General features: G+C 39.1%; 1 protein-coding gene across 7 annotated transcripts in view; it reads right to left on the bottom strand.

Moving 5' to 3' along the window:
- The window catches only part of TENM1 (teneurin transmembrane protein 1), an 813,967-nt gene that overhangs the window by 114,940 nt on the left and 685,166 nt on the right, over window positions 1-13,861 (bottom strand). For 6 of the 7 annotated variants that reach the window (XM_072336858.1, XM_072336859.1, XM_072336862.1 and 3 more), the window contains 3 exons: window positions 9,488-9,640; window positions 4,047-4,246; window positions 2,273-2,483 (listed from right to left, as the gene is read on the bottom strand). In XM_072336858.1, the coding sequence (XP_072192959.1) occupies window positions 2,273-2,483; window positions 4,047-4,246; window positions 9,488-9,640 (564 nt within the window). The remainder of the gene's footprint in view (window positions 1-2,272; window positions 2,484-4,046; window positions 4,247-9,487; window positions 9,641-13,861) is intronic. The other variant, XM_072336863.1, reaches the window with a different exon arrangement.

Consider the following 13,861-nt stretch of genomic DNA (forward strand, 5'->3'; position numbering starts at 1 on the left):
TATTTATTTATTTTCCGCAAAAAACAAGTTTTTTTTGGAGATATAAGGCTCATTAATTTTTACACATTAATGTTCAGTATCAACTCCACTCCCACTCTGTGTGTATACTTGCCTATTGAGAAGATAGGATCCCTAGAATTACATGTGAAGGACCCCCACACTGAACTGAAATGAAGAACTGGCTGTTTGAACAGTTAATTCCCTGGGACACAACATCCAGTTTGGGCTGGCCTTTATTCAGTCTATGGAAGTACTGGAGGCATGACAGATTTTGCAAGCAAATTACACTCCGTCCCACTCTTCTCTGAGGAGAACTCAGATCAGAGCTTTAGCTAACGTGTCAGCAAAATCAATGCTGTACAAAACTGACATCCAGCAACTGAAAAGGCTTTCTAATGGATGCTCAAGAGGAGGCCAAGAGTGCCTCACGCAGCCAGCCAGCAGTGACATACAGCAGAGATGCGTGCCAGCTCTCACCCTGTACTGACCATTTCATACTGCCGTCCTGGTTGATTCCTTTGTTGGTAGAGTGGTAAAATATGGCTCTATCCTCAGACACACCCCAGTGTCCATGGTAAGGAGCAGTAAAATATGACTCTATCCCCAGACACTCCCCAGTGTCCATGGTAAGGAGCACAGCTCAAGGATCAGAAGATGATTAGACTTTGTTTTTGTGGCTCCCTCTTCTCCACCCTCCACTTCTCCACACCGCCCCCCCCCAGAAAAACCCTAACATAACAACCAAGAACCACTGTGCAAAGAAAAATATAATAAGAAGATACACAGGCTGTGAAACCGCAATAGCTAGCAGTATTTTCAAATCCATCAGCAGTAGATTCATGCAGCATGAAGCCTCATTTTCCCTCCAGTCCATCCTACCCAATTTCTTCTCACAGCCATTTCTCAGGTTAGTGGACTCCTGTCCACCCTATGGCCCTCACTGTTCCCACTACATAAGATCCGGCCTTTTCTGCCTACTGTCCAGAGAAGGGATAACCACCTTCTTCCTCACCAGATTTAATGGGAAATGAATTGCAGTATTCAACTGCATCTATCTTTTTCTTTTTTCTTTTCTTTCTTTTTTTTTTGGTGATGATTTGCTACTTAATGATGAAATACTGTGTAGACTCCCCTGTATAAACACTGCTGCGCTAAAGCAGAAATAAACAAGGGGGCAGACATTTGGATTCTGATCTGGACTGGAGTTTGGCCAGGTTTTATGCTGCTCATAGAGCATCTGTGAGAATGCTTCATAAATTGCTTGAGAATTATTTTCTCACATAACACTGAACAATGGCATTTCTCTCACCTGTAAAAGATTCACACTTCTCCACAAAGCAAATACGAACTTTTAAACATAAAAAACTCATTGCATTTCTATCTCAGTTTTAAAACAATTTTCCCGTAAGTCCTTCACCAGTCTTGGTATTTGAATCATACTGTCCTGCTCCACAAGGTGTTTACCATCAAGTAAAAATAGCATCCAATTCTTCTGAAGAGCAGATGGCATGTCCATTACTAGTAAAGACATCTTGCTAAACATATGGCAGAACAGGTTAACTAAAGGGCAAAGTGGTTAAAGTCTTGCAGCAAACCAAGGCACTCATAAATACAACACTTCACCTGAGATGAAATCCCAAACAAACCCTATGTGTGAACGCTGCTCTGCAACAACACCTAGAGTTGCAAACATTTGTCGACTTGTCTATTTATTAAGGAGACAACAGGGATTTCATATCCCACCGGCACAGCATCTCCTCTATTTGCCTTTGAGTTCCAAAGAAAATGGCGCAGTTGAACGATTGTATGAAATGACAGCAAATATCCATCAAGCAGCAGCAATCAAATCCACAAAAGCATCCTTTTAGATTTTCTATCTGATTAAAATACTGAAAACATGAAAGTATAAGGCATGGATAATTTCTGTAGGATTTATGGTTCCCGTGTAAATAGATAGGCAGACGTATTCTCTTTCTGCTTCGAGCAAGATAACACCAGAAATTACTCAGCTACTTAAGCTATCACATAAAGTTTTAAAACACATGACAACTTCACACATCATTAATTTAACACCCTTCTTTAATACACAAATGTTTCTATTTGCCTAATATCAGCATAAATATGAAGTTACTCCACTGAGGTTAATTAAACAGAACTGTAATAAAACATTTTAAAGAGAATATTTAAGAGAAGCTGGGACGAACGATCTATTTTCAAATGCAGCTTTCCAATGCAGTAATCATGGTAGCAATTTTACTGTAATTGTTCTTACCAATTGCTGTGGTCAGCACAAACACTTGCTCCACTTTCTTTCCATCATTGTAAAATGCCATATGCCAAGCACCTTGATCCATGTACTCGATGAATCCCGTCTCTTGTAGTGAAGTTAAAATCAGATTCCTGGGAGCCTGCTGAGGCTCCTCTGAGTTTTTTGGTTCTTGCTTAATTAACTGCTTTCCGTCCATCAATTTTACAAAATCAAACTGAAATAATAATGAGCAACAATTAACCACCTAGTAAATTTTTATGGAATCTGCTCTCCATGTCTCATTCAAACAGCAACAAGCAGCTGAAATCTCGAGAGGAATGGCCTGGTTAACTACTAACAGTGGTTGCATAACCTGGTCTGTTTAGCATCAATTCTTCATTGCAGATACAGAGTATTACGGTAGGTCAGAAATTTGGCACCAAAGTTTGCTGTGTGCTGTGGCAGAGTGAATTCAGACTTGCTGCACTAAATGTAGCAAACTAACTTCAACATTACATCTCTTTCATGGGAATAGTTCCAAAATTCCTAAGCTATAATGCTTAGGCTATGCAGTGATTCACCTCAAATGTGAAAAACAGATAAAATGTGCTATTTTTCTATACCAGTTTTTAAATATCCCTTCCTCAATACCAATATCAAAAGCTATTTCTACTTTTTATTTATAATTAATTTAATTTGTGCCAATAATTGACTATTTTGTGACATGGAAATAATACTGAATTGAATTGATTCCAACAACCGATTTTCAGTAAAGTTCAAGTTCAGCTCAACTGAAGGCCCACCTTCAGTTAAAGCCAACGTCAGCTAAAATCTCTCATTTCTAAGGTCGAACCTCCTGTAAATTGTTTTTAGATTAGGTTAGATTAGATGATCTCCACAGAATCACAGAACTGCATGACTTGGTAGGGACCTCTGATGATCCCTCAGTCCAACCTGCCCTGCTAAAGCAGCTCTCTACAGCAGATGGCATAGAAAAGTGTCCAGGCAGTTGGGATATCTCCCGAGAAGGAGACTCCATCACCTCTCTGGGCAGCCCATTCCAGTGCTCTGCCACCCTCACAGTAATGAAATTCTTCCTCATGTTCTTGTGGAACTTTCTGTGTTCCAGATTTTGCCTATTGCTCCTTGTTCCGTCATTTCCAAACAATCTTTCCATGATTCTGCATCTAAGTTTATCACATATGGTGTAATCCTGCTATCAGACAGCAGAAAAGCCTATTATCATCCATTGAAATGAGAGCTTCATATGCCAAATGCACTAAGGAAAAAAAAACAAACAGTTGAATGTAACCAGCAACACTGCACTCCCTTTTTGCTGAGATAGCCTTTCTCCTGCAAATCCCCAGTAGAAAATGCTTAACAAGAATATTTGTTATCAGAAACTAGAATTATAAACAGCATTTTTTCTTCCCCCTATTTACACTGACTGTAGTTTGTTTTGATGAATACCTAGAAAGACTAAAGCATTTTCAAGTGAACTGGTATTTCATGCCACTACCCTAAGGGAAGGTGCTGGATCTATACTGTGTGCTTGTCCAGACTCCAATAGTCATATGGCAGTGGTCAGAATTGCTGACCTTGCTGATACAACACTGCCTCTCCATTTGGGTGGGTGTGTTTTGAGGGTTCAGCTAGACCTCAGTAGAAGGATGGGATGAACATAATGCTTTGTGTGGTTACGGTTAGTTCCTTCCTCCCTGCTTTGCAAGTGCACTGAGAACACCAGCAACCATTGCTCTTTGAAACTGTAATGCATAATAACATTACTAATAATTACCTGAGTGTGAGTAGGTGGAATGTTTCTTCTGCCATAAATTCCCAGCAGAGAATCCTTTGCCAGTGAAATGTTAAATTTCAGGTACACGGGGTGATGGATGGTGATTTGAAAGCGCCAGAATAAGCCGGGTGGGATGGTTTGCATAACTTGTGATCCAATCTCAACTTCTCCTGTGTCTATGGCCCGTCCTTTCTGAAACACTGGTTTTCCAGGAACAAAGAAAACAATCAGTTACATATTCATAAGTGGTGAAGGTACCACAACAGATATAACAAATAACATCTATGCTGAGGACATCTCTCTGAAGTCATAGTATTTTTCATTCAGCTAGAGGAAAAGTAGAGATAAACTCATGTGCAGCATTTACCACGATGGGTGTCACAGCATGATTTTACCTTGGAAATCTTGGAACACTTTACCGATTACAAAAAGGTACCGGTGCTGCTGCAGGAACCATGGCCTTTACGTCTGTCTATCAGCTGTGCAAACAGAGCCCATTTGACAGAGCATGGAGAGCACGCAGCGGGACAGCTTCCTCTGGCACGGCACTCCAGCTACTGCCGGGTAGGCATTGCATAAGCTGCACAAATGGACACCAGTGAACAGAAAAGCCATCAAACTGCTAGGTCAGAGCCCAAGCCTGGATTTCTGTTAAGCACCATTCCTAACAATTGCATTATGGCAGTGATAATTTAGTCCTAGAGAAATAAGGAACATCTGTTTTTGCTTGGACTTTCTGCACAAAAGCATAGCGGGGGCATAAGGACGGGGACAGGCAATCTGAAGGGAAAACTGGCATTATTTTGTAAAGCCTAACAATAAATCTGCAGACATCTACAGTGTGTAACTTCACATATGGGTATGAGAGAGCTGAAATAGAAAGGGAACTGAAATGTGTAAAGAAGCCACTGCCAAACTAAAACAGAGCTGGCTTGCTCTGCTGGTGTGTATCATCATCTTTGTCTATTTTAGTGCCTGTCTGTGATTAGCATCCTCACATGCTGCAAGCGACATCAGTCCTGCTAACATCTGAGCTAACTCCTGCTAACATCTGAGTTAGCTCCTGCTAACATCTGAGCTCGCTCCACTGCAAGTTTTGCAAAAATCTAAAGCTCCATCATAAACTTTCTCTCAAGTAGAAAAAAAATGGACAGCATGCTACAATGGAGAATGAACTGAGTGATCAAATTCAGCAGCCATATCTATTTCTGTGTCATTTCATTCCAACATCATGGTGAAGGATAAAGAGAAGTAATCAATGTGACTGGAGCTTCACTGTTTCCAATAATGCACAGAAATATAGAATGCAACATAATGTACATGAAATGGTATAAATTGTCCTTGGAAATGAAAACAGCAGTAGTGAAGCTAGGGCCAGATTTTTCCTAAACATATTAATAACAAAGATCCTCAGTGGGATCTTTCACCGGATTTAACTCATGTAGGAAGTACTTAGCATTCTTAATGAATAGAGATTTAATTTACAAGGCAGGAGCAATCCTCAGGGTACTGGATCTTCCAGTTTATGGCTGCTTTGTGTCACTGGAAACAAAAGCACAGAAAGAAAGAGAAGCTGACTTTTAACACCTTACTATATAAAAGCATGAACTTTTGGAGCACAGAAAGTGTTTTCTAACACTCTAAAAATATACCTGTTACTTAATTAACAAACTAAAAAATTTCTAGATCCCTGCTTTAGCAATGTTTAAGGTGAGATATTTATTTCAGCTTTGTGAGTGAAAGAAGTCTTGTATGTTGAGTTTGGAGAAGAGATTTAAATGCCTAGTGTAGCTGGGCAAAGAAAGCGGGTCCCTCCCACCCCAGCCTGTACATTAAATCCCACTTGGCTGATGTAAATTTAAAAACCTTTTTCCCCATTTCCAGTACTCCAGAGATATTAAATCTTAATGATTCTTTGCAAGCAATTACCCTGGGTTAAGTAAAACACTAAGGAACTTTTTGGTGATATTGACACATGGTAATTAATGTGATTCAATTACAAGGTGGTGGAGCACTAAGTAAAAAGTCAAGGATACAGTATTGTTTTTGAAGTTAATGGCATCATTGGTCCATGTTCAAGGTCTTTTAAAACATTGGTAACTGCTTTTGAGTTTGTTGAAGTGAGGTGGCCTGCTTCTTTGTTGAAAATGAAACACAAAAAGCCTTTACTTAGAGCATAGGAATTCTTTGAGAAAGTATTTTCACTAACTGGTGTTATCAAATTATGCTGAATAGCAGTGAGTGTTGCTAGGCTCAAAGCAGCACTTCTCTGAGAAGTCTTTCCATGTTCAGATGAAAATGTCGTTTCAGCAACAATTTCATACAATTAAAAAACCCCCACACATGTACTTGGATTTACTGTTATTTCTATGAAAGAAGTGCATGCTGTTGTTGACAATGCTAAAATGAAAGAATACATGTTATCTTCCACCTACTGAAAGCAGTACCGGCAGCACCCCTACCATTCCATCACCATTTTTTTTCAGATAACCACTCAGCATGAGAAAGTGACTGTAAGCACCATATCTGAAGCGCATTTTCATATTCACTGAGCCACTGTGCTCTTCTCTATTGAAAAAATAATTTAGCTCTGTTTCTATGCTTCACTGAACGAAGCAGGTATTTGGCCAAACAAATAAGGCATCTGAAGATATGCTATTCACAGACTACCTTCAAATGCTTTCTTGCACTTTCTTGTAAAGTCATAGGTAAGCTTTTAAAATTACAGTGTTGCAATACAATTTCTGTACTTGTTCTGAAAGCTTCATTCTCATACCATTTTCCCCATGACAAAATATCATTTAATTACCTACGTTCAATTCCTAGTACTGTTCCCGGTCTTACAAACTGGTACTAATTCTTCCCCATTCTTTCTAAGCACACTTTTCTCTACAATTCTAAAACAGAAGATAGACTCCTAATCACAGGTTTCTTTTGGCTTCAAGAAAGTAAAACTCTAAACAGCATGGTGCCAATTATCTTCACAAGAAAGAACACATATGCTGATTATTACTGATCCTGAAACAATCAATCTTCTTGTACTCCCCTGGTAAATACCAGCATCAATAGGACGTCTGAGTTTTTAATCACATTGTTACATACTAAAATGTTAACTCATAGCCATGGGTCACTGTGTCATAAAATGACTTCTTAAAGAAATCTGACTTTCTGGTTTGTAAATTTGATTTCCATTAGAAAATTAGTTAAAATATATGCTTTCAAGGACTGGTAAAGCATTTTGTGTTATTGTGCAGAGTTGGGAAAACAGGAGGTTACAACATCTAATACTTATTTATCCTTGTGAAATCACATTAGAGGCATCAAGGCAAAGTATCAACTTTCTATGATACACTGTTTAACTGAGGGGAGTTACCTGTTTCCAGTCCTTCTTCTGAGGTACCAATGTAGATATATAACTACTGAGTATACAATTACTGATGCATATTAAAGATGATGGAAAGAAAGAAGGAAAGAAAGGAGGGAAGGGAAGAGAAAGGAAGGGAAAGCTAACAGAAATCAGACAGAGATAGATTATGCACATATCAGTATCTTGCACTGTGTCTACACAGCTATTCTTGTGCTTTCTCATGCGTATATTCCTTATTAGCACAGCCTGGATTGCAGGTTACCCAGGAGGTGGAAGACAAGATGGACAACAGTCTAGCTATGTTCAAGACTGATCCCATAAACTGCTGGATAAGCCCTTGGACAAGTGCCTCTGGTGTTACAGCACTCCACACTTCAGCGTTTTGGGAGAATAATGACATTAGAATCAATTGAGACAAGGAACTGTTATTTATTTATTTAAACTACTACACTGTGTTCTTTATTGACTCATTTGAGTCTCTTCTCTGTTATCAAATATCTAATTTCTAGGATCATGTTTTGATGTTTTTCCTATACCTTCTCCTCTGGAAGCCAAATGCTTTGGATGGGTTTTTATTAACTCTGTAATATATTGGCAAAATGATTTAATGCACTTTAGAAGAACTATTTGAGACATCTTAGACATTTTCCATGGTGCACCAGGAAAAAATACAAAAGTGTATAGAACTTTTACTGTAATTCACTGTCAATCCATTCTAAGAAAAGAAATAATGGATAACAATATTATTGTGTCCTCAAATATATTTCTGCTGCTCATTTATCTAACATGATCTCTATCCAGCTGTGCCACATTGATTTGTAAGACTACTGATGTGAGATGCAATCTTCCTTCTGGACAGAATGGTACAGCCCTGTTCCACCTTGTCTCATATTTAGAATCATATATCTTACCTTGCAGACACAGAATCAGATCATAGCACTATAAATGCTGGAAATTCTGGAAAGCTCCCACCATTGCAGAACTCTCAGTACAATTTTACTTTCCTTCTAACAACTGAAAGACTAAGGTTAACCTATTTCTATTCATTTTTCTCTGATTTAATCTATCTGATTTAACAACTTTTTCTGAGTATTTTAAAAGGCAATGAGAGAAATATCTGCTTCTTAGAGTCAGAAAGCATCATCTTACTGTATTATGTAGTGGTCAATTGGAAATATGGGTCAGGGTTTCAAGCTTAAATTGGGGTAGGTGAGCTAACAACACTGAATTAGAGGACTTGAGAAAAAGGAATTATGCAACCTCTCAACAGCTCTGCTCTGTTTTACATTGCTGGCTGCATAGTCAGTCCCTTTCCTCTGCCAGCTCTGGCACTTCTCTGCCCCTTCGGAACAGCTGGTTCAGCCTCTAAAATGACTATACAAAACTATTCACCCAACCACCAAAGTTATTTTCTTCCACCACAGTATTCTGAGGTGCTTCACTCATGCCCAAGACAATTACTGCAGTAGACATGGGGCTGCAGAGAGAAGTGCTGTGGGTCTACCTCCCCACTGCCAAATTGGCTCGGGCATTTTGTGAAACCCCAGGAGGTTCCTGCATGCTGATTCAGTACGACTGGTTAAGGCAGGATGTGACAGGATGCTGTATTTTAGTTTATGCCTTCAAGAACCGGATGCCTCTAAAAGCATTAGGATTCCTGCCCTTCTGCAAATTCTGATCTGTCAGCACAAAGATTTTCACATGGCTAAGACTGGCTCTGGTCTACAAGACATGGGCACAGTAACGAGCCTTCAGAACAGTGAGGGGACATGGGGACATGGCAAATACACTCTCACCTCCCCCCTCTAACAAGCTCTTTAACCTCTCACAAAAGATAGGCAAGTATTTTGCTATTTAACATTACCTCTTTAATGACTTGGGTCAGCTGCTAATTTCAGTGAGTCTTCTGCTAAAGCAAACAATTGGGGTGTGGGATTCTGATATCTACTTTAAAATTGTTCTAGAGAAGCTAGAACCCGAATTCAAAACATTGCCAAATTGTAGAAAATATGGAATCTGAAGCATAGGAATGTTTAAAAATTCCTCCCCTGTCTGTCTGCATCCTCACACGTACCTTTTTTTTCTGTTTTATCCGAAACTTTTCCTCCGATTGGTGAGTAAGTAGTATCTGTGGATTCTGCTCCTTTATTTCCTTTGCTAACTCCGTTCTCATACAGCTGCCCTTCAACAGGCTGTAGTTGCCAGGTTAAACCGAACAAGTGTACTGCTGCAAAAAAATGAAGACCAATTAATTGATGTCTAAGCTACAGCACCTTCAGTCACATAGAGAAAGAATGCTATGACCCAGTTTCTGCAAAGTCAAGTATTATTTAGTTCTGTTAGCAGTAAATCAGAATTTCGAGGGTTCTAATGAGCAATTTACTATTTTACCTTAAAACTCAACATTTAATTAGTTTCCACACTTTCTTTTGGAGCTCAGCCAGGTCAAGGTGATGAATTTCTACAGCAATTAATGGAAGGAAATACTTGCAATTAAAAGGATAACAGTTGAATGCCTTAAATACTGTGTGACAGATTCTAATGCTTCTTCGGTGCTGTCCCACTGCCTTCAGCTGTCACAGAGCTCAGAGTTTGTTGGATTAAAGCACAGCCACTAAGAAAAACTTCACACCTTTCCAACCCAGATCTAAGTGAAACTTGTGCCCACCACATTCTCAGACCTTTTCAATTAGACCAGTTTTAAAATTAGTAAATTTGCTGACTTCATCAACTTGCCCTAGAATTACACTGCAAATAAAATAAGCCAGGCTTTGGATAAAAAATGTATACAATGTTATTCTGGAACACATTAATGGAAATATGTTTTTATTTATGTACACACTGGGAAATCTATAATTCTTTTGTGAATTTATCTCCATTCACAGGCTAAAAATTCATTCATTGTTTTTTCTCCTTTCTTCTCTGTTGCTTCTAATTTGAGGTACAGAAGAATGGTAGGAGAAAAAAAAACAACACAACACAACAAGAAAGGACCTTATTTTAAGCATACTATGATAGTACTGCAGTCATTCGAGACAATTACCTCAGTATTACTGAGACAGGCAAATTCTTCCAAGGAAGACATTGCTTTAGCATTGAAGTAACTCAGCAGGGAGCACTGATGACCCACTAAAATATGGATTGAAGATACCCCCCACAGAGGAGCTGAAATCATCACAAAAGGAGCAGAACTTGAGAAACAGGCTCTTTAGCCACATTTTGCACTGAGTAGGATCTGCCCACAATGGGAGCCTAAAAGGCACCATATCTGCCTTCCCCAAATCAGTTAGGAACCTCAGAGGCTCTCAAGAGAAGTGAAGGGGGTTCTAGAATGAGGTTTTGCCTTTGGGAAATACATCATTTTTCTCTGTATTGGATATGTTTTAAGAGAAAAGGAAATCTCAGTATAGGAAACTCATTCATTTTCTACATGTTTGCTCACAAGTCTCACTTGCCTACTTCAAAGTTAGACTATACAGCAAAAACCCCATGCCTTCAATGGGTTCCCGGCAAGGGTTGCCAAAACTACAACAGGAATGCAAAGGTGTCAGTCTACAATCATTATTTCAGATCTGTGCACTCCTGGATCACCCAGCGCAGACGCATGACCTGAATCAAGCAAATCACAGCGCTTCTATCAAATCAGGGAGGTAACAGTTGAAGTACGTGCAATGTTTATATTTTTATGTTGGCTTTAAGCTGAGTGACCCAGTTCTCACTGCATTCTAAAACCACTGAATCAGCACCAGATCTGGGCTCTGAAAACACAGTTGAAAATTCCCACTCTCCAGAAGAAGTGCTAGAGGCTTTCCCCAGTGTGTCTCAAACCTGAGACCTGCTGGACTGCTTCATATTCCATGGATCTGAAACTGTCAAGGGATTGTTCTCACACTTTGAAAAGGGTCTTGCAGTCAGACCACATAGACCTAATCTCTGATCCTTGAGCTTATTAATGCAAGACAGATTACTTCTACTTACAGAAGGTACAATAAAAATCAGTATGCCTTGATATCTCCAGAGCAGGCAGCACTGGCTCCTGGCTTGAGATTCCGGGCATTATTATGATTTAAAGAGTTAATAACCAGAGAAAGGAACAAAGTGCAATGGGACCGGTAACTAATGAATGTACATTTCTTTATACTAATGCAAATAATTATATGAGCACTTGAAACAGATCAACACCAGATGCAAAACATAACTGCATACATCAATAAGTTTTTAGTGGTTATACAATCATGAACACAGTCTAGTTGCTTTCTTATGCTATTTCCATTGCTGCTATTATTCATTTCCTAAGACAGTATTTGCATGTGCTGCAGAGGGTACATCATTGAAGCAAGGACTGAATATGTAATACATATTTTTCCTTACTGTATATCTTTTCCAGATAACACACACTATGTATTCTGTCATCCATTTGCACCAATTCAAAGTTTGCTTGCTCAGTCTTCCCTTCAGGCTGGGAAGTGCTGTTGTTTTTATAGTTTGTGCCAAAGCTTGGCAAGCTAGCAAAACTGTTTGTATGCATGTTTGACAGTCTGTTTCCTTCCAAAGAAATGCCAACTATATTGTAGAGATGATGGTCTCTGCCAGCATTGGACTCTTGAATTCTACTCTGTGGGAGATCACATGTGATGCTGGCAGTGCAACTTCACATTAAAAAACATCCAAGCCTAAATATTTCAACAACAAATCACACTGCTATGAAAATGAGATCTACCTGAATTAAACAAAATGATTATCACTGGCAGAAAATTGGTCATCTTGTAGTCTTTAAGTAAATCCAACCTTCATTACATCAGCTATCGAGCTAGTATGTATACAATCAACTGCTCTTGAGAGATTACCTTTGGATCCAGGTATGACTCTAGCAACAAATAGAATACATACCACAGAGAGGCATTCATTCTCAGGGTCACTTTGTTCAGAAGCTAACTGCAGGGACTTGCAGGCACAGAGCCTTGGCTTCCCTTTGTATTTGCTGTGATACTTTTACATAAAGTAAACACAATTTATACAAAACCTGTTTCCTGCAACATATGCACACCATATTAAAAATACACAGGTATTTTAACAAATAAGATTAAATAAAATTTTCAAACATTCCTCACAAATCTGTTGAGAAGCAGGCATGTACAGAATTCCATTAAAGCACTCAAATGAACTTTTCTTTGGAGTCATTATCCTCTCTGATTTTTCCAGTAGATCTCCTGCTTTTACTGTTCCAGCTTTACAAAAAGAGGCACAGATAGTGATTTAGAATTGAACAATGGGACAAAACATTATTTACCACGGAGAAAATCCATCTGTAAGATGCTCAGCTATAGGTCCAAAGTGCAGTACACAAGTACAAAGACTACAAGGTAAGTGGAGGTTACTGTCATGGTTCCATTACAGCTTCTTAGGAGCCTCAGTGTGCTTCACAGCTACAACATTCCTTCTTAAAGCTACCAAGAGTCACAGTGAGTCACTAGGAGAATCAATCCAAAATACACCTAAAACAGTGCCAGTACTGTCATTGCTGGCTGCAACCATGTTTCTCTACCTGGCATTCTTGAATATCCAGCCTGTATTCTGTTTCCTTGATTCTTCCATCTTACTTCAAATCTCATCGGAAAAGACATTCTTTCTTGGCTTGCTTAAACTTCCAGTATATTCACCCCTCTACCATGACACTATCACGTGGTGGTATGCAATTTACGAGTTGCATTCTGCCACAAGCAGAGCTGTATGTTACTCTCACTGAGGTGACTTGGAGGCAGACAAATATAACTGAAGGCAAATTCTGACCCTCTTTACATAATGTCTGGAGATAGAGCTTATGCAAAGGATGCCAGCATACCTGTATTTTCTTGAATAGTCCTGTTTAATTCAAAGTTTCAGGTAGAACTGCAGTATAAGAGTGGATGTATATTTTTTTGTTTACAATATACATTATGGATGTCAGTCCGGATGCTAAATTTAGAGGCTTCTCTGCTCAGTGGAGTAAAAGAGAAGGGAGGATACCATGCGAACATGGTGAAACTAAGCTTCTTCCTCAGGCACCCAGCCCTGGCTGGGCTGCATGGCAGAGCTGCTCAGGGGCACTTAAGTGACTTGTCCTGAATACAGAGGATTCTACCTGCAGTGCGGAGCTTTCTTGAATAATTTATTGTGCTTCTCAACTAAAAAGTAATTTTTAGGTATAAAATAGATGTCTTGCAAGAAGATAAATTAAAGACCTATACCTTCTAACCTATCTATAATTTTCCTTCCTAGAAAAAGGACAGAAAAGGACAATATGGCTTTATGCCATCTAAGGAATTTTCTCTATCTGGAGGCAGATCTCTGCTTACTTAATTACTTAAAAAGGGATGAACTGGGCCTGAACTACGGCACAGGTATACATTCTAAAGTGTTTATTCTCTACCTAATTAGAATCATTGAATTGTTCAAGTTGGAAAAGACC

The sequence above is a fragment of the Excalfactoria chinensis genome, chromosome 4, assembly GCF_039878825.1.
Source record: "Excalfactoria chinensis isolate bCotChi1 chromosome 4, bCotChi1.hap2, whole genome shotgun sequence".
Taxonomy (NCBI): Eukaryota; Metazoa; Chordata; class Aves; order Galliformes; family Phasianidae; genus Excalfactoria; species Excalfactoria chinensis.